At 38.0% G+C, this 25,337-nt stretch overlaps 1 protein-coding gene across 7 annotated transcripts in view; it reads left to right on the forward strand.

Moving 5' to 3' along the window:
- szt2 (SZT2 subunit of KICSTOR complex) overlaps positions 1 to 25,337 on the forward strand; it is a 337,146-nt gene that overhangs the window by 134,598 nt on the left and 177,211 nt on the right. For 6 of the 7 annotated variants that reach the window (XM_039735449.1, XM_039735443.1, XM_039735448.1 and 3 more), the window contains 6 exons: positions 1,853 to 2,189; positions 2,466 to 2,540; positions 7,072 to 7,210; positions 17,488 to 17,626; positions 24,231 to 24,360; positions 24,981 to 25,133. In XM_039735449.1, the coding sequence (XP_039591383.1) occupies positions 1,853 to 2,189; positions 2,466 to 2,540; positions 7,072 to 7,210; positions 17,488 to 17,626; positions 24,231 to 24,360; positions 24,981 to 25,133 (973 nt within the window). The remainder of the gene's footprint in view (positions 1 to 1,852; positions 2,190 to 2,465; positions 2,541 to 7,071; positions 7,211 to 17,487; positions 17,627 to 24,230; positions 24,361 to 24,980; positions 25,134 to 25,337) is intronic. The other variant, XM_039735447.1, reaches the window with a different exon arrangement.

The following is a 25,337-nucleotide window of genomic DNA, read 5'->3' on the forward strand; positions in this document are numbered from 1 at the left end:
TCCATTCCTGAAGACCCCCTCGTAATGTGATTTTCATAACCTGAACAACTGATTATCATTAATTTGCAGGGAAAACATTTTATGCATTCTGTAGTCCAGAAATGGCTTGCATTTTTTACTCTAATAACAGCAAAACACATAGAAGATGACAGAATTAATTTAATAATAACATGTCCTAAAAACAAACCCTAATATTATATTTTCAATTCATTAAATATTGTTTAATAAAGCTGTTTACCTCTGCTTTATCACTTCCAGTTTCACATTCAAAGGTAAGGCTTTTCAATGTTTATATGCTGCCATTCACATCTGTATTATCGTAGTATTTCCCTCTACTTACCCTTTACCTGTTTTCTCAAGGGTAAATGTTCTCATCAAGTTCATTATCGGGTTGGTCTACTGTTGCACTTTTAAGATGAACACACACACACATAGATAAACACACACACTGACCCTAACCACAACCATGCCCTATGAATGACACACACACGCTGATTTACCCTTAGCACTTTAAACCACACAAGTGCTATAGGAATAACAGCCTGTCATTCAGCACTTCAAGAGACTTACTTATTTTTGGCACGAACAACATACAATGTTTTAGTGATATCTCAGACCTAAATATTACTTTTGGTCTACAAGAATACATTTAAACATACAAAGATTCAGCACTCTTGACTATAGGCCATTTATCAGCCAAGAAGACCTTTATCGTACTGTCCCTAACTATTGAGTGGCGCCCTCACTCACAGCCTTATAAACCCCGCAGCACAGAAATAATGGCAAAACTCCGGCTGTCACCAGGTGCTCAAAGAAATCTCACTTATTACTTCAATCACTCTAGACATTAAGACAAAGCATAGAAAGTTAAAAGCAGCATGGTATTTATTACAAGAATAATAATAATACCACTGGAACAAAGAATAATAGAAAAATAGGTACTGATAGGAAAGTCTGAATATATATAGTCTTTAGAAAAAGCTTATGAAAAAGTTACAGATGACAAGGATGAATGTCCCAGGGAGGCGTTTGATTTAGCAATCGATGTTCATGATGCCTTTCTGATGACCAGTGCCATCTTCGTCAGTTCCTCTTCTTCTTCTGTACTTTCTTCTTCTCTTTCTTCTCTTTGCTTCTTTTCTGTCTCAAACCAAGGCATAATTATTATGAAATGTCATGCCTTGGTTTCACAACACATGCATCTGATTGGCTGGCTATCAATATGATGGATGAATTTTGCTCTGCATGTAATAAAGTTCTTTGATATTGCCTCATTTTTTCCTTTCCCAGGCCGTAAACCCAATTGATGTCCCAGATTTCCATCTGTAAAGTAATCAATAGCCTGAGGTATCAGCTCAGCATCCTTTCCCAGGCTGTAATACCAAATTTGCATTAAGCTGTGAACAACTATTATAAAAGTAAAGTGTAAGGGAAGAAAATCTGCTTTGATTTGTTTTAGTTCATCTGTTGTCTTGTCTCGAACAAAATATAATGGAAAACCAAAATGTACAGATTTTATACACCGTAACAACATCTCTTACTCCTTTCTTCTCCTGTATCTCCTTGTCACTAAACTGGCCGTGACAGTACATCAGGTCTAGGACCATTACAAACAGATTTCCCCCAACCCCATAGTTTCTCAACTTTCTATTTAATGTTGGTAGAAGATGTACCCAGAGGCAATATGGGTGTACCTCAACAATTCTATATCACCCTGGCTCTCTAATCACCAAGGGGTATTTCATTTTGTTTTTTGATATCTCCATTGATTGCCAAACTGTTTAAATATTAATGTTATTTTTGTCTAAATTGGTAATAATTTAAGGAAAAATGCATATTGTTCTGCTTTTAGGTTTCTGCAACGGAAAAAACAACAACTTCAGAGTTCTCCAGTGTTGTAACTGAATCATTAGATTGTGGTAATATTTCCCAACCAGAAAGCAAAAGTGTTATTTCAAAAGATGACAAATATGAGAAGACTGATTTGCATAATACCACAGCATCTTCACAGTTAAATACGTTTTTAGACCAGGAATGGAATGAAGAATGTTTGAAATCTGAGATCAATCAATCTACTCCTGGCCTCCTGCATCTTTCTAGCAATAGCGAGAAAGAGGTCACGTGTACTCCTCCACCTAAAACTCCTTCCGCTACTAGTCTGGCTGATTCTGTCCATTCAGCAGCTCACTGTGAGTTATCTGTTTTTTATTCATTTAAATGATATAATGTTTATTTCAGTTATAATAATTTAAACACATATTTATATGAAGGTTTCAAGGTTGTAACTCACTTATAAACTCAAGAATTACAAAAACTAAGCTTATTAGTATCAGATTCATGTACTACATTGTATATTCCTAGCTAGATTTTTAGACTTTAAAGGCATATGAACAAAATTCCATATTTAATTTGTGCCATATTCATTATGATTTCATTTGGTTCTTATTTACTAACTTTTCCTACAGTCTCTGGGAAGCTAAGACCAAGTCGTGTTCAAAGTGTGGTTTCAAGCCAAGGGAGCCTAGACTCTGATATGCTCGGTAAATATGCTATTAATGTTTAGCTGTGTGTGTGTATATATTATATTATATCTGTGTGTGTGTGTATATATATTTATATAATATTCATCCATCCATCCATTTTCTAACCCGCTGAATCCGAATACAGGGTCACGGGGGTCTGCTGGAGCCAATCCCAGCCAACACAGGGCACAAGGCAGGAACCAATCCTGGGCAGGGTGCCAACCCACCGCAGGACACACACAAACACACCCACACACCAAGCACACACTAGGGCCAATTTAGAATCGCCAATCCACCTAACCTGCATGTCTTTGGATTGTGGGAGGAAACCGGGCCGGAGGAAACCCCGCAGACGGGGAGAACATGCAAACTCCACGCAGGGAGATTTATATAATATATAATATATATATATATATATATATATATATATATATATATATATATATATATATATATATATATATATATATATATATATACTGTATATAATGTGAAGTAAAATTTGAATCTTGTGAAGGTTCATTTAAATCTTGTGCTGCAGTGCTGCAAGAGTAAACATTTTACATCTTTTATCAAAGTTTTCACAAAAACAAATGCATTGACAAATTGATTTGAGCACATTGTTTTAGTAAAAACTCCACCACTTTCAATATCATATTACATTACATAAACCATCCATCTGTGGCTCATTTCGAGTCCATATAAATATCCCATAGCATCTGTAGCAGTACTGTGGCTTGCTGCTGTATATGTGCTCCAGTCCTCCCATCCCCACCTTTACTAATTGTGAAAAGATATTCCATCAAGTAGTTGGTGGCAGCAATGATTGACTAAGATGTATTCTGTCTTTAGATTTTTGCCTCAGAACAAGTTTTTGGTGATTTGCAGTGTTCATGTGCTAAGGGAATATTATAAGTTGACACTTGTGGTGCCTCACCTTTTTCTTTATCATTCTTTAAGCATGTACTGAATTCCTCCAAATACGGTGTAACCAGACAGGTGGTACAGGCTTAACATATAACATTATGTGTTTTGACTAACGCAGAGATGCTTGTGGTCTCTATTATGATATACCAAATACAGTGGAACCTCGGTTCACGAACGTCTCAGTACACGTACAAATCAGTTTATGACCAAAAAGTTTGCCAAACTTTTGCCTCGGTTCATGACCACACACTTGGTATACGAACAAGCCAGTTTCCCTTTGGGTTTGTACCTGTTCAGTATCTCCCTGTGCATTTCCTGTGCAGCCAACGAGAGAGAGCGCGCGACACACACACAGGTGCGCGAGAGAGAGGCACACACACACACACACACGAGAGAGAGGCGCACACACAGGCACATGAGAGAGAGGCACACACACACACAGGCGTGAGAGAGAGGCACACACACACACACAGGCGTGTGAGAGAGAGGCACACACATACACACACGCGCTAGAGAGAGGCGCACACAGCAGGAAGGCTCACGAATGAGAGACACACGCACACATAAAAGAGAGAGCGAGCGAGCCAGCAAGAGAGGGAGGGCTGGACGCATAAGGTAGAAAAGGCTTGTTTTTGTTTTCTGTTCTGTTCGATCGGTTCATAGCGTGCATTGTGGCAATGTTACTTTTCTTGGTGGTTTATTAAATTACGGATTTTTCAAATGTTCATTTTTTTCCCTGTGCTTAAAACTCATTAAAAAAGTGTTTTTAGCGAGCGGTTCCTAGCACTATAGCACGAACTATTGCAGTGTTAGTTTTCTCTGTTGTTCAAGGTTTTCTCAGTGTTATTCAATGTTTTGACATTTAGTTTACTATTACGTTTTGCATTCTATGGTATAATTAACTATATTTGTGTTTAAAAACTAAAAAAATATATATTTACATATAGTTTGTACAGTCTGGAATGGTCCAAATTGGTTTACGACCAGAGTTTTGGAATGAATTATGGTTGTGAACCGAGGTTCCACTGTATCTATTGTAACAAAGGCACTATATAGGCGCCTGTCCCGACGCGGAGGCACGTGTAAAATAAATAAACTGTTTATTTTTCTTCAGCTGGAGGGCACGTCTTCCCCGTGTCCCCCAGCCACAACACAGTCACCAAAGCACCACCAAACAACCACACACTTTCTTCTTCTTCTTTACCACCACTCCTCCTCCTCTCCCTAACTTCGTTCACCTTCCACCCGACTCTGGCCCATGAGTGGTGGTTGCTGGCTTCTTTTATTGGGTACCTGGAAGTGCTCCAGGTGCTTGATTGCCGACATCCGGCTGCACTTCCTGGTGTGGCGAAACCAGTGCCCAAAAGGGGCTGGCAGCTCCTGCTGCAGCACCCCCTGGTGGCACCTGCAGACCCCAACAGGGCTGCACCAATTTCCAACTCCCATGAAACCCTGCGGGAGTCCAAGGCACCACTGTAACCCTGGGAGGCTGCTATCTGGCGCCCAGGGAGAGATATTGTCTTTCCTATGCTCGCTCCCCTGGAACATATGCTGCAGTGGCATCCTGGCCGGGCATGGGCCCCGGCTATCCATCACACTATCTAATTATTGAACAAGCTTCATTCTCATAACATTTGTTACTGTTTGGAATTTAAACCAGGGAAGAACAAAGCTCCATTAATTAGCACATCCATATTTTTAATTTGGAGACCAAATTTGAAATAACAGTATATGAAAGATGTCAGTTTTCTTCTAACAGTGCTGTAGTCAAGATACCTTTGCTGAATCAAGGAGATTTATTATTTCTGATTGGAGGAAGAACAGATTGGCATTTTTGTCTGTCTGACTATTTTTTGTAGCTGTTACTGTTTGCCTAAATAAACAAAAATAAACCCAAAATAAACCAAAGCTGACAATTTATCGAAAAACTACCACTGGATTCCTCTGTAATGCTTTGACTGTATTAGCTGATTACATAGTCAACCTATTTTAAGGTATAGGGGAAAGTTTGGTAAGCAAAGTGACAGATTTGTATGTCTACAAACATGGGATTACAGTAGTCTACTTTTGCTGGTGTAACATTACCTTTTTCAGCCCCGTTACCACTTGCATGCTTTCACTGGGTGAGTAAGTCTATGTTTTCTAGCTGGTTTATTGGCTACCAGGCTTGTTTCAAAAATGTTTTACCACCTTCTCGTACCTAACACTGGGTTATGGTGGATTTTGTAGCCTGCTGGCTAACGTGACTTTTACTTGACTGAGTCTTGAATGAAAGATAGCGTCCTTGAGCTTATGCTAAATATCCAAACTCTAAGGAATTTATTTGGGAATGGGATTTGGTGTTACAGCATCACTTACCTTGGCAATTTTAGCAATTACTGTGTGATGGTTTTTACCCACACATCATACAAACTTCTGCATCTGAACTGTTGTGCTCGACCCTCTCCTGAAGTTTACAACCTTGCCCTGGTTATAGCATCTTACCCAGAATAATAATGTAAACAGTGTTCATTATGGTTGTATTCCTTCATTTTGGTGTAATAAAATTTAAAATGAACTTCATCATCAATGGCAGAATCAAATTTTCATTAGGTTGATCTTTCCCTTTTTTAACTTTTTTACAAACAAAGTTCTCTTAGTCTCTTGAAAATAAACTAGACTTTCTTTGTCTGTGAAATTTGAGAAAAGCCAATGTCTATATACACCTGAACATGCTTACCCTTGGCTCCAAATACTTCATAAAGCCCAAATTACATTTTAAGGGTGGTGGCCTTTGTATCATATTACACGAACACTTGTCAGTTACAGAGAATAGCTTTTTACAGATTACTTCCTTTGAAGTGTTAACTATAAAACTTAGTGTTGTTCCAGTTTTGTTTGTCATGGTTTATCACCTTCCAAAATTTGTCATCAGTTTTATTTCTGAAGTCTGGACTTGCTGAATTTTATACGACAGCTTCTTCTGTCTGATTTTCCTCCTCATACATGTGGAAATATACTAATCATTATTTGTTCTGCTGGTGTAAACATTTCACATCCCTCTGGATCCATTAAGGGCATATCAAACCACAAGCTTGTTGAATTTACTCTCTATAATCATGTATTTACTTAACACAGTATTGCCCTACCATTGCCTGAAGTCTATAAATCACTTGTCAGTTTTTATGCTATTTCTTCTGCCTCACTATGTAACTATTCATTGTCATGTAAAGAGCTAATTTCAAGCTACAGTATAATTCTCTTATTTCTTCTGGACTGAAAAATAAAATTCAGTTGGATGTTTACTGTAATTTCTAGAATGTTCTTGTATATGTGATTTCTCCTTTTGTCCAGCCACAGGCTCTTAAATTGTTGGATATTACATTGCATATAGAAAGGTTCAGAACTAAACTGCTTGTCTCTTAGCAGACAGAGAATACCTAGCAATGGACAGCATTATTTTAAGTTCTTTAATCTTGGACATTTACACCTCTAGTCTGAAATGAATGCTAAATAAACGAAATTCATAAATTGCACAGCAATTAACTCTATTTTGATAAAATATGTTTACTAAAAAAACTTTCTGGATATGTTATACTATAAGTCTGCTTATTACTATTTACACCTGTTTTCATTAATTTAGGTTATGATGGTGGAAGCAGTGACTCTGAGTGTGAAGGTACTACAATGAATGAACAAGATCAGCATTGCCCTTTAATGCCAAATTTTTGGCTAATTGTGAAGATTCATCAGGATAGAGTAGAAGTATACTCCCATTGTCGGTGAGTTGGTTTTGTTTTTAATTCCTTAATTATCTATAGTGAAATTTTGGCAGACCTGTAACTTGAGACTGGGAACAGGAATTCATAAATTTTCCTATGAAAGTGGGGAGGCGGGCTAAGCAATTTATGGCTTTAATTGTCAAATAGAGATTTTAAAAATAGTTCTAATCACAGCTGAAACCAGCATGGTCATTAGAGTACTTTTAGTTCGAGTTCCATATGAAAGGTAACACCTATATTTCTCAAGAACTCACCCAGACTGAACTTTGAAGCCTTTCAATTGGATTCAACATTATTGCATTACTATGTACTAAACTAGTACCAACTTTAACACTAGAATCTCTGAAGCCTATGAAAAAACTCAATCCTGGCCCACCTTAAATTCCCTCACACCTCTCCATCAGCGTCTTTTGTTTTGTTTTTTCGTAGGCTTCAGGGATTCTAGTGTTAAGAACTTTTTCCCCTTAATGTGAGAAAAATAAATCACAATAAAATGCATTATGAAGGAAATCCAAAAAGTCATCTCTGCTTATATTATGTGGAATTATGAATTTATTATTTGTGAGATTAATTTGTTCTAAATAAAAATTAAGGACTGCTAACGTCTTCATTTGTTATTTGGAGTAATAATCATTGCATATTGAAGAACTCTGGTATACCATTTAATACTTTCAGTTTTAGGCAGTATTAAACCATGATGAATGTTTGTTTTTTTAAGCTTTAAACCAGGATGAATCTCTTTGCATTTTAATTGCTTCCATTTTTTGAAGAAGTGCTTATCCAGAAACTTGGTTTAAGAATAAGTAATTATTCATCAGCTGGTCATCATTATATTATGTGACCACAAGGGGGCACAGATATCCCCAAACCACAGACCCAGCAATGCTTCACACGTTAATACGCATTTTGCACAGTTCTCTCCCAATGTAAGCCACAATTATAAAATAAATGAACAATAAACTAACAATTCTGTCTCCTTCTCTACCTCTGTTCAGTTTCGCCCACTTGGCTCTGAATTGTCCATGTATGGCAGCGGGCTTCCTTTTTTGCTAGACCCAGGAGTGCTTCCGGTGCCATGCCTTGTCTTCTGGTGAACATTTCCAGGTCATAAGGAAAGTAGGGAGGTTCTCCTCTGACTGCCCTCTCTCGATCTCCAGGGACCCCAACAGGGATGCCCTTCCGGACTCCATCTCCTAAGCATCCCTGTGGGTACCCCAACTGGGTTCCCATATGAGGCACACTGCCACTTGGCATATGGGGGGTGGAACCACTCCCAACTGTCAGCTTCTGTTGGTCCATCCAACATATTAGTCTGTCCAGGAGTAAAGTTATTTCCTAATCCAGCTGGCCATCCTATCTGTCATTCCTTTTTGGCCTCCTAACCGGGTAATAACACATCCTTCTTCCCGGCCAGGATGCCCTTTTTCCTCCTATGGGTGGGGGGGTTGGAGGGAGGTAAATTACAAGATTATAGACTGTTATACCTGCCTCACACTCTCCACCTTGCATTTTTTTTACTTCACTGCAATTTTATTGCTCTTTGATTAATATTGTTTTTATCAGTATGCTACTGCTGGAGTATGTGAAATTCCCCTTGGGGATTAATAAAGTATCTATCTAAAGCTGTGCTTGAAAGTTTGTGAATACTTTAGAATTTTCTATATTTCTGCATAAATATGACCTAAAACATCATCAGATTTTCACTCAAGTCCTAAATGTAGATAAAGAGAAACCAGTTAAACAAATGATACAAAAATATTATACTTGGTCATTTATTTATTAAGGATAATGATCGAATATTACATATTTGTAAGCGGCAAAAGTATGTGAACCTTTGCTTTCAGCATCAGGTGTGACCCCTCCTTTGCAGCAATAACTGCAACTAAACGTTTCCGGTAACTTTTGATCATTCCTGCACGCCATCTTGGAGGAATTTAAGCCCATTCCTCCATATAGAACAGCTTCAACTCTGGAATGTTGGTGGGTTTCCTCGCCTTAACTGCTCACTTCAGGTCCTACCACAACATTTCGATTGGATTAAGGTCAGGACTTTGACTTGACCGTTCCAATACTTTAACTTTATTCATCTTTAACCATTCTTTGGTAGAACGACTTGTGTGCTTAGGGTCGTTATCTTGCTGCTTGACCCACCTTCTCTTGAGATTCAGTTCATGGACAGATGTCCTGACATTTTCCTTTAGAATTCTCTGATATAATTCAGAATTCATTGTTCCATCAATGAAGGCAAGCCGTCCTGGCTCTGGTGCAGCAAAACCGGCCCAAACCATGATACTACCACCACCATGTTTCACAGATGGGACAAGGTTCTTATGCTGGAATGCAGTGTTTTCCTTTCTCCAATGCTTTTCATTTAAACCAAAAAGTTATATTTTGGTCTAATCCGTCCACAAAACATTCTTCCAAAAGCCTTCTGGTTTGTCCACATGATCTTTAGCAAACTGCAGGCGAGCAGCAATGTTTTTTTGGAAAGCAGTGGCTTTCTCCTTGCAACCCTGCTATGCACACCATTGTTGTTCAGTGTTCTCCTAATGGTGGACTCATGAACATGAACATTAGACAATGTGAGGGAGGCCTTCAGTTGCTTAGAAGTTACCCTGGGGTCCTTTGTGACCTCACCGACTATTACACGCCTTGTTCTTGGAGTGATCTTTGTTGGTCAACCACTCCTGGTGAGGGTAACAATGGTCTTGAATTTCCTCCATTTGTACACAGTTTGTCTGACTGTGGATTGGTGGAGTCCAAACTCTTTAGGGATGGTTTTGTAACCTTTTCCAGCCTGATGAGCATCAACAATTCTTTTTCTGAGGTCCTCAGAAATCTCATTTGTTCGTGCCATGATACACTTTCACAAACATGTGTTGTGAAGAGCAGACTTTGATAGATCCCTGTTCTTTAAATAACACAGGGTGCCCACTCACACCTGATTGTCATCCCATTGATTGAAAACACCTGACTCGAATTTTACCTTCAAACTAACTGCTAATTCTAGAGGTTTCAGATACTTTTGCCACGTAACAAATATGTAATATTCGATCATTTTCCTTAATAAATAAATGACCAAGTATAATATTTTTGTCTCGTTTGTTTAACTTGTTTCTCTTTATCTACTTTTAGGACTTGAGTGAAAATCTGGTGATGTTTTAGGTCATATTTATGCAGAAATATAGAAAATTCTAAAGGGATCACAAACTTTCAAGCACAGCTGTATCTATCTATCTACAATTAGGTCCATAAATATTTGGACAGACACCCCTTCTTTCTAATTTTGGTTCTGTAATTTACCACAATGAATTTTAAATGAAACAACTCAGATGCAGTTGAAGCTGAAGTGCAGACTTTCAGCTTTAATTCAGTGGGTTGATCAAAAAGATTGCATAAAAATGTGTGGCAACTAAAGCATTTTTTTAACACAATTCCTTTATTTCAGGGGCTGAAAAGTAATTGGACAAATTAAATAACTGGAAATAAAATGTTCATTTGTAATACTTGGTTTAAAACCCTTTGCCTGCAATGACAGCCTGAAGACTTGAACTCATGGACATAACCAGATGCTGGGTTTCCTCCTTTTTAATGCTCTGCCAGGCCTTTATTGCAGCGGCTTTCAGTTGCTGTTTGTATGTGGGCCTTTCTGTCCGAAGTTTAGTCTTCAACAAGTGAAATGCATGCTCAATTGGGTTAAGATCAGGTGATTGACTTGGCCATTCAAGAATTTTCCACTTCTTTGCTTTAATAAACTCCTGAGTTGCTTTGACTGTATGTTTTGGGTCATTGTCCATCTGTATCATGAAATGCTGTCCAATCAATTAGACAGCATTTAGCTGGATTTGAGCAGACAGTATGTTTCTGAACACCTCAGAATTCATTCGGTTGCTTCTGTCCTGTGTCACATTATCAATAAACACTAGTGTCCCAGTGCCACTGGCAGCTATGCACGCCCAAGCCATCACACTGCCTCCATCGTGTTTTACAGATAATGTGGTATGCTTTGGATAATGAGCTGTTCCACGCCTTCTCCATACTTTTTTCTTGCCATCATTCTGCTAGAGGTTGATCTTGGTTTCATCTGTCCAAAGAATGTTTTTCCAGAACTGTGCTCGTTAGCAAAGTCCAATCTAGCCTTTCTGTTCTTGAGGCTTATGAGTGGCTTGTACCTTGCAGTGCACCCTCTTTATTTACTTCCATGCAGTCTTCTTTTTATGGTAGACTTGGATATCGATGCGCCTACCCCCTGGAGAGTGTTGTTCACTTGGTTTGCTGTTGTGAAGGGGTTTCTCTTCACCATGGCAATGATTCTGCGATCATCCAACACTGTTGTCTTCTGTGGACGTCCAGGTCTTTTTGCATTGCTGAGTTCACCAGTGCTTGCTTTTTTTCTCTGGATGTACCAAACTGTAGATTTTGCCACTCGTAATATTGTAGCAATTTCTCCGATGGGTTTTTTCTGTTTTTGCAGCTTAAGGATGGCTTCTTTCACCTGCATGGAGAGCTCCTTTGACCGCATGTTGTCTGTTCACAGAAAAATATTCCACACGCAAGCACCACACCTCAAATCAACTCCAGGCCTTTTATCTGCTTAACACTAGAATTACCAGAGCCTACGAAAAAACTTGTAAATCCGTCCCACCTTAAATCGCTTCTTAAAACCGTTCTCACCTCTCCGCCAGCGTCTTTTGTTAATCTAAATATGCTGATAAAAGAAAAGCTGCAAGTAGCCAGCTATTCCATCCCCCCACCGACTTAGAACGTGCACAAACTTCTTTCAGCTCATGCCTTGATTGATTTTCTGGGAGTGAAGTGGAGTTTTAGAGTAGAAATAATAGATCGTTGTTTGGAACACACGCATTTCATGTCTGTTCCGTTTCTACAGTAAACTGTGTAAACACATTGTTAAAACAGAAACGTTTTTTATATTCTAGTAGTAGATGACAAAATGTAGGCATAAACTATATAATGTATGAAGCCTGAAGTCCAAATATCGAACAAATATTTTCACAGAAGGTACAAATCTAACACAACAATTGCGCTTTTATTCAAAAATATAACTGCAGAAACAAAAAGCCGCCTTAACATGCGACATTGACACGTGTTTGTTATGACTGCCTCCGTGGAGCATTAGAATCAGCTGCTGACTTGGAATCAGAAGGTCGCGAGTTTGATCCTGCACTGCTCTTAGTCTTACTATTTTAGAATAAAAACATACATTTGATTTCAGTCTGTAACAGCTGGTGTACTTTATGATACTTGTAAAGGTTAGCTTTTTTATTTTTATTAGTCAGTTTTATTATCTTGGCCGCGTTCACGAGCCCAAACACACCCCACGCCCGCATCTGATACTGCTGTTTTCACATAGACGCGCTGTAACAGTGGTAAACTCAGCTCCCTTCTACATCTGAGCAAGAATGCACATACCATTGCTTGCATACAAAAGTGTCAGCAGGCACTTTTCGTGGCATTACACACATTTTTGCCCATGCCCTCTGCACACTACTTGTGACTGTAGGCTTTAGGAAGTAAGTAAGTAAATAAAGGTAAATCGTGTCATAAAATGATTTCTTCAAAATGTCACATATATTTGTCTCTTTCTTTTTATAAAATGTGCGTTGATCACCGCCAGCATGTTGTAGCATACAGCATCTGGCCACGCTGTTCGTTTTCAAATAATATTGCATTTGTGCGATGATGTTTTCACATATATTGGCTCTTTCTTTAAGGTGTGTAATAGAAACCACAGCATAGAGAGAAATGCAATATTATTTGAAAACGAACAGCGTCTGATCAGCTGTAAAAGTATGGCATTTCTAAATATTTGCTTTTTTTCAGTCTGATTCTCTCAGTCAGACTGTATATTTGTCTCTTATTCGGTGCACGCAAGAACATACAGGTAGCCAGATGCTGTATGCTACAACATGCTGGCGGTGATCAACGCACATTTTAATAAAAGAAAGAGACAAATATATGTGATGTTTTGAAGAAATCATTTTATGACACAATTTACCTTTATTTATTTACTTACTTCCTAAAGCCTACAGTCACAAGTAGTGTGCAGAAGGCATGCGCAAAAATGTGTGTAATGCCACGAAAAGTGCCTGCTGACACTTTTGTATGCAAGCAATGGTATGTGCATTCTTGCTCCGATGTAGAAGGGAGCTGAGTTTACCTCTGTTACAGCGCATCTATGTGAAAACAGCAGTATCAGATGCGGGGGTGGGGTGTGTTTGGGCTCGTGAACGCGGCCGAGATAATAAAACTGAATAAAAAAAAAAAACAAAGCTAACCTTTACAAGTATCATAAATTACACTGGCTGTTACAGACTGACATCAAATGTATGTTTTTATTCTAATAGTAAGACTAAAACGAAGAGGTGCAGAATTGAACTCGTGACCTCTTGATTCCCAGTCTGCAGCTGAGTCTATTGCGCCACGGAGGCAGTCATAATAAACATGTGTCAATATCGCATGTTAAGACGGCTTTTTGTTTCTGCAGTTATATTTTTGAATAAAAGCGCAATTATTGTGTTAGATTTGTACCTTCTGTGAAAATATTTCTTTGATATTTGGACTTCAGGCTTCATACATTATATAGTTTATGCCTACATTTTGTCATCTACTACTAGAATATAAAAAACGTTTATGTTTTAACAATGTGTTTACACAGTTTACTGTAGAAACGGATCAGACATGAAATGCGTGTGTTCCAAACAGTGATTTAATATTTCCACTCTAAAACTCAACTTCACTCCCAGATAATCAATCAAGGCATGAGCAGGGAGAAGTTTGTGCACATTCTAAGTCGGTGGGGGGATGGAATAGCCAGCTACTTGCAGCTTTTCTTTTATCAGCACATTTAGATTAACAAAAGACGCTGGCGGAGAGGTGAGAACGGTTTTAAGAAGCGATTTAAGGTGGGACGGATTTACGAGTTTTTTCGTAGGCTCTGGTAATTCTAGTGTTAATTGATAATGATATAATGATGGACTTGCCCACACCTGCCCATGAAATAGCCTTTGAGTCAATTGTCCAATTACTTTTGAGCCCCTAAAATGAAGGGATTGTGTTAAACAAAATGCTTTAGTTGCCTCACATTTTTATGCAACCTTTTTGTTCAACCCACTGAATTAAAGCTGAGAGTGTGCACTTCAACTGCATCTAAGTTGTTTCAATTAAAATTCATTGTGGTAATGTACAGAACCAAAATTAGAAAAAAGTTGTCTCTGTCCAAATATTTATGGATCTATCTATCTATCTCTCTCTCTCTCTCTCTCTCTTACCTGAGCATTTATAGTATTTTAGGTCAATGAGCTGATCAAAAGGGAGTTGAACCTTGTTTTGATTTTGTTTGTTTTTCTCCTTTGTATTTATTTCAAAGTAAATGGCTGTATCTGTTATGTTTGATTGAGTAGCATGCCATTATAATGCTCTAATATAATTTCATTAATGCCATTTCAATCCACCACCACTCAATAATGTCTCTAATACTTGATTTGCTGATTTATTGAACATCCTTAATTCAGAATTCCAAAATCCAAAATATTTTGAACACTGACATGAAGTCACAAGTAAATAATTCAACAGTAAGTGTCTCTTTTATAAAATTTTGCTTGGATTTGAGTGTGAAAATATGTGCACACCATAAAACATAAAAATGTGTATACCCAAAAAATCTGATTCATAAAACCTGCCATACACACATTTCTACACAGTTTACCTTTATAAATCTCAGTCATCCTGTATATGTGTCCTTGTGAAGCTTAGATGCATGATTGATGATCTCGGGGTATTCTGTAAACCATTGAGCATTATGATAAAACAACACACTTTTCAGAGATTGGAGATTTCCATAATTTATCAGGTGCTGCTAATCAATGAAACACAGTCGACAAGTTTTGTCCCCTGTGAAGCAACATGATAGCAACTGTAAGGTACCTCTGAAAGATGTTTGGCTTCATTAAAATTGCTTGGCTGGCGTGTAGCCACTCAGTTGAGAGGAATATTGGTTTTAGTACATCGGCATTCTGGGGATTAATAAATAGAATGTGATTGTTAACGGAAAATAAAAACACTTTTATTCTTGTCAGGTGCCTTTATTGCAGTAGGGCTTCAATAAACTGCTCTGATTACATCAGGAAAACAGGACATTGTTACAAATAGCCTTTTTATGTTGGTAAAAACATATTAAGTTTTTTGTATGTACACCCACAGCATACGAAAACTGAATGTAGCACCTCAGTCAGTTGGTTAATGGCTTCCAGCACAGAAGGTATGATTAAATGAAAGTTGGCTGAGCTTTTCCTGACCTGTTGGCCAGTTCTCTAAAAAAGTAGCAGATATAAACAGATGAAAAAACAAAAAGTTCATCCATGCAAAAATGCAACATTGGTTGTCTTAAAAGAGAACTATAATAAAGTCTATATCTTATGTTCATAACTTTTGAGGTTTAATATGTTTGTCAAGTCAATGCACCTTATAATGTAGCAACTCTGTTATGGCTACCATGCATATGGCAGCACAATGCCGAGAAAGTGACAGTGTGATCTAGAGCTATGGGAGGGGTGTAAGCAGCCACTTTGAACCAATGCCAGACTACCAAATGTATGAGCCCAGAGGTACTAGACTTACCCAGAAAGGAATGAGAGAGAAGAATGGGTAAGGTGAAGGAAGAACAATGAGCATGGTAGTGTGGCAGGGTGATCGTCATGAGTGAGAGTGGACAGAGAAAGAGTTTTAGTTTGCTGTGCATAATGGTCCTTCCAAAGTGAGTAACAGCAGTCACAATAGCTTGTGATGGCCGACACCCCCCCTCCCCCCACCCCCAGCCAGAATAGGAACAGTGGGGAAAGGTGTACATAATTCAATATTTATTCAGAACAAGTTCTGTCCCTGACCCTCCTTACCTCCCTCGTTTTGAACGTCCCATCCTAATTAACTGTTCTTTTTCTTAACTGCATTCTCTGGCTCACGTATCTTCTTTTCCTTACCCACATAGAAGTCACAACATTAACAGTGGCTCAGTGATATAAATTATTTTATGCAGGAGTTGTCACTTAGCTGAATTTCCATACTTGATCAAGATTGTCCCCACAATAATTCATTATGTATATGCAAATATTCCAAAATAAAATATCCAAATTCTGAAATACTGCCAGTCCCGGGCATTTCAGATTAGGGATACCTGATTTGTAATAGCTGAATAATTTTTGTATGTTTAAGCCAAATATCATAAGACATATCAAACTGCAATATTAGAATCATGCTGTTTTCTTGTTTAGTAGACAACATTTTACAAAATGTACATTGGCTTGATGTGAAGGACTCTATGTTGTATTCGACAATTTGCTTGTGTATACATTGAGATGAAGCAACTATATACCCTATATTCATGAAAACTAATATCATTAGTCCCAACGCGGTGGAGCTTCAGTTTGACATCTTTTGTTCAAAGAAGTTTATGTCAGTTATTAGGACTTTATTTTTTAGCTTTGACAGATAAACTGCTTAGTGTTGACTTTCTATTTTGAAATGCTAGAGGTGTACCTTTAGATGTCCTCTTATTTGAGAATAACCCATTCACTGTAAAATGCATCTAGTGTTGCTGTAGATTTTGGCCACTTAACCAATTACTGGAATGGCAAGAGAGCCTGAGGGTGAAAAAGCAATAGTCAAATGATTGAGATATATTCAATCATCAATATTCAATATACTGTACATGAACATGAAGCACTCCAAGTCTGGTGTTGTCAATTCCAACCAATGAACACCATCTATCTCAGTGTGATGACTTTTGCAAAATCTCCAAAATATAGGTAGTAACCAACAAGCACAAGTGGAGTTAATGTATGTCGTATCTGGACTGAAAAAAATAAGACTTTTTTATATAACGAACAGGATCACAACAGTTAAAAAAATGCTCATTACTTAGTCTTTTGTACAGGGAAAAGTAAGATGAATCAGTGCTAAAAGGGAACTATTTACTTCTATAACATGAAGACATGGTTACTCCAAACACTGAAAACAAAAATAGGCTAGTAATAAACTGTGCAAGTTGTTATTAATATAAACATATTACCATCATATGTCTCTGATCATATTTTTTCAATGTATACTTCAGAATACTCGCATCACATTTAATAAATTTATCAACTGTTAATTTGTTCAGTTTTACTTCTGAATACTTCAGAATATTCCATCACTTTTAATAAGTTTATCAACGGTTGATTTGTTCAGTTTTACTTCTGTTTGCTTATGTTTTTATTGTTAAGATCTCCGAAAATTGCAAGAGTGGATGTCTTAAATGTCATTGATGAAGGGGCTAAGGAAGAAGATGAGGTTCCAGAATACTTACAGCTACATCAAATGATTGTAAAGAGAATTGGGGAGATCTGTCGAATTGTAAACCAGGTACATCTTAGATCCTGTTTAGCAAAATATTATCTGCCCAGTTTGTTTCAAGCTGTAATTAATAATGCAGTAGATTGGGTGTATCAGTGTATAACTTAAATGTACTCATTTTCATATGTCTATTTAAAACAATTTTCTCACATATTTCTTTTTTTTTGTAAATGGGATTTTAATTTCAGTATTTTTGTTTTCTTCCACATAGCTAGAGATTATATGTTACATTTTCAATAATAGCTGATGTAAATGGCATTTTTCTAGTTTCTAGTGCTTAGCAAAAAATAATTTAAATGTTATTTATTATGTTTGTTAAATTTTAAATACTGATTTAACATCAAAATCTACCGTAATTGGTTTTCTTTTCTTTATACAACCAGCAATATTTATAAAGAAACTGTTTGTGTTCTTTTTTGTGTTCATTCTAATAATTGAATAATTAAAGGAGCTTTTAAAATCCCATAGAGGCTGCACTGAATTGGTTGTTTTCTCCTTTACGAATGGAGATTTTTATTTGTGTAAAAGATGGAATCACAACCACTAGCATTAGCCTGGTTATAGCAATCCTGTTACAAATTGCCCACTTCGTGTTTCAGTTCAGTGTTTGGATTTATTTCATTTTTTACAGTGTTCCAAAACTGAAAAGGCTGGATATAAAATACACCAAATTACAATCGTTCTCATTTGAAAGTGACATCTACTAGCAAACTGAAAACTAAGCCTGTTTTTTTTTTTTAATTTGGTGTTCACTGAAAATGAGTATAGTTTAAATTGTCAAAATTTAAAAAATATTGTCAAATTACATTACACTTTTCATATGTCTGCAGTGTTTTTCACTTCACTCCAGAATATGTACCATTGTGAGATTTTTTTCAGAACACTCTCTGGTATTTGTAAAATATTCCAAACTAGAAACAGTCTAGTTGTATGTTGTAGGTAAAATAGCTTTGTCTTCAACTGTCCAATAAAATAAAAGCATCATTTTTATTTTAATTTAAAAAAAGCCTGATTACAGCTTTGACCTCTTATTCCTTTCAACTAAAGGAGCTGTCTGACTAGACTATCTCTCTTGTGGCAGACAAGCTGTTGAACACTTATTAATACTTCATGTGGAGCTGAATGTCAAAATTTTCTCATGCACAAAACTGATGCCTCTAATTACAGTCAGCCCAAGTTCACCTTGTATACTATATAGATTATGGCCTGAGGTTAGGCAAAACTCTTACACCAAAAGAAAATAAGATCAACACATATTCCTTGTTAACATTTTGCCACCTTATAGTACATTTCTGAATGTTGTCATTTTTTTTTTTTTAATTATTGGGGAACAGCATATTCTTCATTTGAGAACTCCCAGACATTTAAAGTCAGTATTTGAAAATATTCAAATTAACACATATTTAATTATAATCTGTTCTAATCTCAATTACAGCCTTATTACAGACAAGATCTCATGAGGCATCATTCAGAGCTACATTAAGACTACTGTGTGTTATGTTCTTTACCTTTATAAGCAGGCTTATATACACATTTTATTTAAATACTGTAATATTCTGTGGAGGTTTCTTTTTACCATTCCATGCAAATAAGCAAATATTATTTAGTTTTACATAATGTAAGATATTGCTTTGCCATTGAGAGAGTTTGGTTTAAGTTTGTTCTGGATTAGCAAACCAAGTCAATGTGCGAGTAATAAAATGTAACAAATCACAATAGATTTATCATTAAACATCCCTTCTGATATTACTTAAAACTGCGCCATTAAAGGATTAGAAATAATTTTGAATTCTATATTCTCTGACCAATTTTAAGATGAATTACTTAGTACATTAAACTATGTACAGTGGTGTGAAAAACTATTTGCCCCCTTCCTGATTTCTTATTCTTTTGCATGTTTGTCACACAAAATGTTTCTGATCATCAAACACATTTAACCATTAGTCAAATATAACACAAGTAAACACAAAATGCAGTTTTTAAATGATGGTTTTTATTATTTAGGGAGAACAAAAATCCAAACCTACATGGCCCTGTGTGAAAAAGTAATTGCCCCCTTGTTAAAAAATAACCTAACTGTGGTGTATCACACCTGAGTTCAATTTCCGTAGCCACCCCCGGGCCTGATTACTGCCACACCTGTTTCAATCAAGAAATCACTTAAATAGGAGCTGCCTGACACAGAGAAGTAGACCAAAAGCACCTCAAAAGCTAGACATCATGCCAAGATCCAAAGAAATTCAGGAACAACTGAGAACAGAAGTAATTGAGATCTTATCAGTCTGGTAAAGATTATAAAGCCATTTCTAAAGCTTTGGGACTCCAGCGAACCACAGTGAGAGCCATTATCCACAAATGGCAAAAACATGTAACAGTGGTGAACCTTCCCAGGAGTGGCCGGTCGACCAAAATTACCCCAAGAGCGCAGAGACGACTCATCCGAGAGGTCACAAAAGACCCCAGGACAACGTCTAAAGAACTGCAGGCCTCACTTGCCTCAATTAAGGTCAGTGTTCACGACTCCACCATAAGAAAGAGACTGGGCATAAACGGCCTGCATGGCAGATTTCCAAGGCGCAAACCACTGTTAAGCAAAAGAACATTAGGGCTCGTCTCAATTTTGCTAAGAAACATCTCAATGATTGCCAAGACTTTTGGGAAAATACCTTGTGGACTGATGAGACAAAAGTTGAACTTTTTGGAAGGCAAATGTCCTGTTACATCTGGCGTAAAAGGAACACAGCATTTTAGAAAAAGAACATCATACCAACAGCAAAATATGGTGGTGGTAGTGTGATGGTCTGGGATTGTTTTGCTGCTTCAGGACCTGGAAGGCTTGCTGTGATAGATGGAACCATGAATTCTACTGTCTACCAAAAAATCCCGAAGGAGAATTTCCGGCCATCTGTTCGTCAACTCAAGCTGAAGCGATCTTGGGTGCTGCAACAGGACAATGACCCAAAACACACCAGCAAATCCACCTCTGAATGGCTGAGGAAAAACAAAATGAAGACTTTGGAGTGGCCTAGTCAAAGTCCTGACCTGAATCCAATTGAGATGCTATGGCATGACCTTAAAAAGGCAGTTCATGCTAGAAAACCCTCAAATAAAGCTGAATTACAACAATTCTGCAAAGATGAGTGGGCCAAAATTCCTCCAGAGCTGTAAAGACTCATTGCAAGTTACATAAGCGCTTGATTGCAGTTATTGCTGCTAAGGGTGGCCCAACCAGTTATTAGGTTCAGGGGCAATTACTTTTTCACACAGGGCCATGTAGGTTTGGATTTTTTTTCTCCCTAAATAATAAAACCATCATTTAAAAACTGCATTTTGTGTTTACTTGTGTTATATTTGACTAATGGTTAAATGAGTTTGATGATCAGAAACATTTTTTGTGACAAACATACAAAAGAATAAGAAATCAGGAAGGGGGCAAATAGTTTTTCACACCACTGTATATGTTGCATAGGAAATGTGTATTTCTAAGATATGTCAGGTAAGAACAAGTCGGGGAGCATGCACTGGTACAGTGTGTTGCCGCACCCACCACACAACGAAACAGCTCGGGATCCTGGTTGGCAACCCCCCAGGCAGACACGTGGTCCAGTTCCACCCTCCAGAAATGACCCTCTATCTGGCGCAGCCAGGTGTTAAGTGGGTGTCCCCTTGGCCTGGTCCAGCCACTCAAGTCCTCAACAATGAGGATCCTGCGAGCTGGATCACCCTCGGGGAATCACACTACATGGCCTTAGTGCCATAACTGATGCTTCTTGACAATACAGGTAATATGCCTCATTTGGGACTCCATGAGCAACTGCTCATTTGACACAAAGCAAACCAGTGGTACCCAAGGATTCTCCGAAGAAACACAGTACCAAAGGTGTCCAGTCTTCGTCTCAGGTCACTAGATAATGTTCATGTCTTGCAACAATATAGCAAGACAGGAAGCACTAGGACTCTAAAGACTTGGGCCTTCGTCCTTTTGCATAGATATCGGGAGCGTCATGAAAAATGCTTTCCCAGTCAGTCTACTGACTTCATAGGAAGTCATGTCACTGCTGTCGACATTCTCTACGCAGACAGACACACTGCTGATGGCTGTGCCCAAGAGGTCATTAAAGGCCTGGATCTTGCAAGCCCAGACACTCAAACTCCTTGCTCATTCTCTCAAAAGTCCTCATCAGAGCCTCCATCAACTCCGTGATGACCACAGTATCGTCAGCAGAGTCAAGATCAGTGAATTTTTCTTCACCAACAGATGCCCCCCAGCCGCTGGACCCCACGACATTGCCAACACCCAGTCCATTCAAGCACTGAAGAGTGTCCCACAGGGTAGCTTGATCAACTGAGTCAAACGCTTTATGAAAATCGATAGGATGTGATCGATGGTAGACTTCTTAGTCATAAAACCAGACTGCTCCGGTCGCTGGTAGGTGAGCAAGTGATCATGGATCCTATTGAGAACAACCCTAGCAAGGACCTTACCTGGCACCAAGAGCAGTGTTATCCCCCAGAAGTTACCGCAATCCAGGTAATCACCCTTCCCTTTCCATATAGGGACGACAAGTCCTGTTTTCCAGTGAATTAGGATGATGCCAGTCTTCCAAATGGAAGCAAAGATTGTTTGTAATTCCAGGAAGACAGCCTTACCACCAGCCTGAAGAAGTTCACCCCGGATACCACAGATCCCTGCAGCCTTCTCTCCCCTTAGCTAGTTCACCACCTGTATAATCTCAGTGAGATTGGGTGGTTCAAAGCTAATTGGAGGATCAGCCTCAAGAACCTTGGACCCAGAGATATCCAACATCCTAGCCGGAAGATCACCTTTGAACAGCTCCTCAAAGTAGTCAGCCGAGTGGGTCACAACTGCAGTGTCATCCATACAGACCGTTCCATCAGCCGCCCATGACTGCGACACTCCGAAAAACAGATTTGGATGTGCATAATGCTTTGATTCATCTGTAAGCAGGATGTGGGTTGTTAGACCACAGATGGTATGTCACTTGCTCACAGATTCCTCTAATAAACGCCCCCTTATCTGTCCTCAGAGCCCTTACAGCCTTCCTTCTCAGTTCCTGGTACAGACCAGAGTTGCCATCAAGCCATGTGCTGCGACTCCTCTCGATGATATCCAGAGAGCCCGGGAAGATGGAACACTGGTAACACCAACACAACTCTCAGGAACCTTCAGGGTCTTATCACGGAAGGTCTCCCACATCACATTAGGATCGGCAGTCGCACCCAAATCCATAAGTTCCTAACAAAAACTGTGTGCAAACTCGTTAGAAACAGCCTGATCTTGGAGTCTGGCAAAGTTCCGCCTCATTTTCCTAGTAGGTGGAAAGGCTCTGAACTTGGGAGAGGCCATCTGCATTGACATGCAATACGCCTTTGCTGTGGATAACCTTAAAATTATATACCTGGAGGGGAAAGAAGCAATAAGTAACTTAAGAGTTAGAGTTCATGGTAATGTGGCATTATATGTGATCAGAATAATTTCCACCCTAAGAGATGATATTGCTTAGCTAGGGCCTCTTGTAACACTGAAACCTACCTAGTCTCTCAATCCAACAGTTTCTGTATCAGGTACAATATGAGATGCTCAGCATCGTTGACGTTCTGACATAACAGGTGTCAAGGCCAGTTTCGCAAGTATTGGTCTGGAGGATAAAGGAAAGAGAAAAGTTAGATGCAAATAAAAGTCTGTTTTAAGCCCCTTCTGCTTTGTCTTTCCATTCAACATGAATGGGACCTTTGTTAGGTCAGTTAAGGGTATATTTTTTTCAGCTCTACAACTTGAATGCCTTTAACTATGCCCTGGAAAGTAGCCTTATACCTCACTGTAGGATACTTGCATATATCCCCATTTATGCAGGTAAGTTTGGTATTTTTTGCTCTCTGCTTTGTTTTACTGAACACCAATAATAATGGTGTTGCTGCCTGAATTAAGTAAGGCAGTTATTTAGTGGTTATTGACTTCAGCAACAACCAAAAAACTTTAGACAAAGGTTAGACACCACTGCTACACAATACTATTTGGTTTCAGTCCATCTACATTTCATGGGCTCGTCAAGGTGTGGACAATTATGGGTGATGTGTCCATATTTGCCACACTTGTTGCAGTGCATCACAATCTCTGGTTCTGTTTTAGATGACTCAGTCCATGGTGGCTGGTGTGTTTGCAGCTCTATTTTTCTTCCCTTTTTCCTTGCTTGTGGTAGTTTTGTGCTGCTCTATGACATTTAGCAGTTCTTCCAAGCTCTTCAAGGTTTGGCAGAAGACTAACCTGGCTAGAAAGTTGAACAGTGCGTTAATCAAATAATCACAAGAGCAAATTCCACAAACCGTGTTCTTCTGGGCTGTAGATGGCAGTTCATCTTCCCCCGTCCGTTATGAAAAGAGAGAGGAGTACTTCGAAACTCAATCTTTCTAGTGAAATGGTATCCATGTAATGAGGCTAACATTTTCATTTTGTTGTTATCTGTTCAGTAATTAATATTTAAAGATGGAAGAAAATCAGAGAATTAATTACTTTGATAATACATATTTGATTTAGTTAAGTATAATAGTTACTTGTGTATAGAATTCTAATTTCAAATTTTTGTATTTATAGACCTTGCTGCTTCAAGATCTCCATGACAGCCACATTTGTAATTCCCTTCTTGTAGCTGAGAGTGAAGAAGATATCTGGAAGACAGACTTACAGTATACCTCTTATAGGCAAAGATCTGCCGCCACTGATGGTGAGTATTAAAATAAATATATTTGAGTGTCAAGATGATGCAGTAGTTTAATGTTGCTGCTGTCTCACAGCAGTAGAGTACCAAGTTTGAATTAAATTCTAGCCTAGGGACTGTCTGTGTTTTCTCTTCCGAAATACCAAAGAAATTCTTGTTCGGTTAATTGGCAACTATATTATCCTTACATGATATAGTTAGGATCAGGAGTGGATGTGTGTTTGAAGTTATGCATGTTAGTGTGTGCCTAGCACTGGATGCTATTGGAATAGGTTGTGGACCCTGAATTACATAAGCATTTACAGAAGATAGTTAAAATGATTTAAATTTGCAGCCAGATATTGCAGATCTTTGGCATATATTAATTTCTGCAGCAATCAGTCAGTATTTTTACAATCAAATAAGAGTAATATTTTAACTAATTTTTGTACTTTTAAGACTGAATATTAAATTAACTTTATTTAATAAATAGGTAAAAATAAGTTGGAATAGAAATTGTGATTCTTACCAGAGTCCAGGTTTAAGTGATATGAGATAATTAAATGCAAAGATTTAGTAAGTACTGGTTTTCAAAAAAAAGGCATGACATCATTAACTAAATGAAGTATTTTTTTTCCCTTTGACAGATTACTCAGCAGATGAGAGCTACCAACCAAGGGATTACCTTGCAGCCACAATGCAGTTTATACCTGGTCACTTTGCCTGTGATGTTGTATGGAGCACTATTATTCACATTCACCCTAGACTTAAAATGGGCCCAAACATGGGAGTTTCACGCGGTATATATTACATTTTTATAGCATGTGAAAAAGATTAGTTTTATTAATTTTATAACCAACAAAAATTTTGTTAAGATTAAAGTCAAATAGTTTATCAGTTATAAAAGCAATGATATGTATGTTGTATGTAGTATATTTTGAATTGGTTTATTTTATCTGTGTTTATTTTTTATCCAGCATTCATATTAAAAGTTATTTTCCCCA

This window comes from Polypterus senegalus, chromosome 14 (assembly GCF_016835505.1).
Source record: "Polypterus senegalus isolate Bchr_013 chromosome 14, ASM1683550v1, whole genome shotgun sequence".
Classification (NCBI taxonomy): domain Eukaryota; kingdom Metazoa; phylum Chordata; class Cladistia; order Polypteriformes; family Polypteridae; genus Polypterus; species Polypterus senegalus.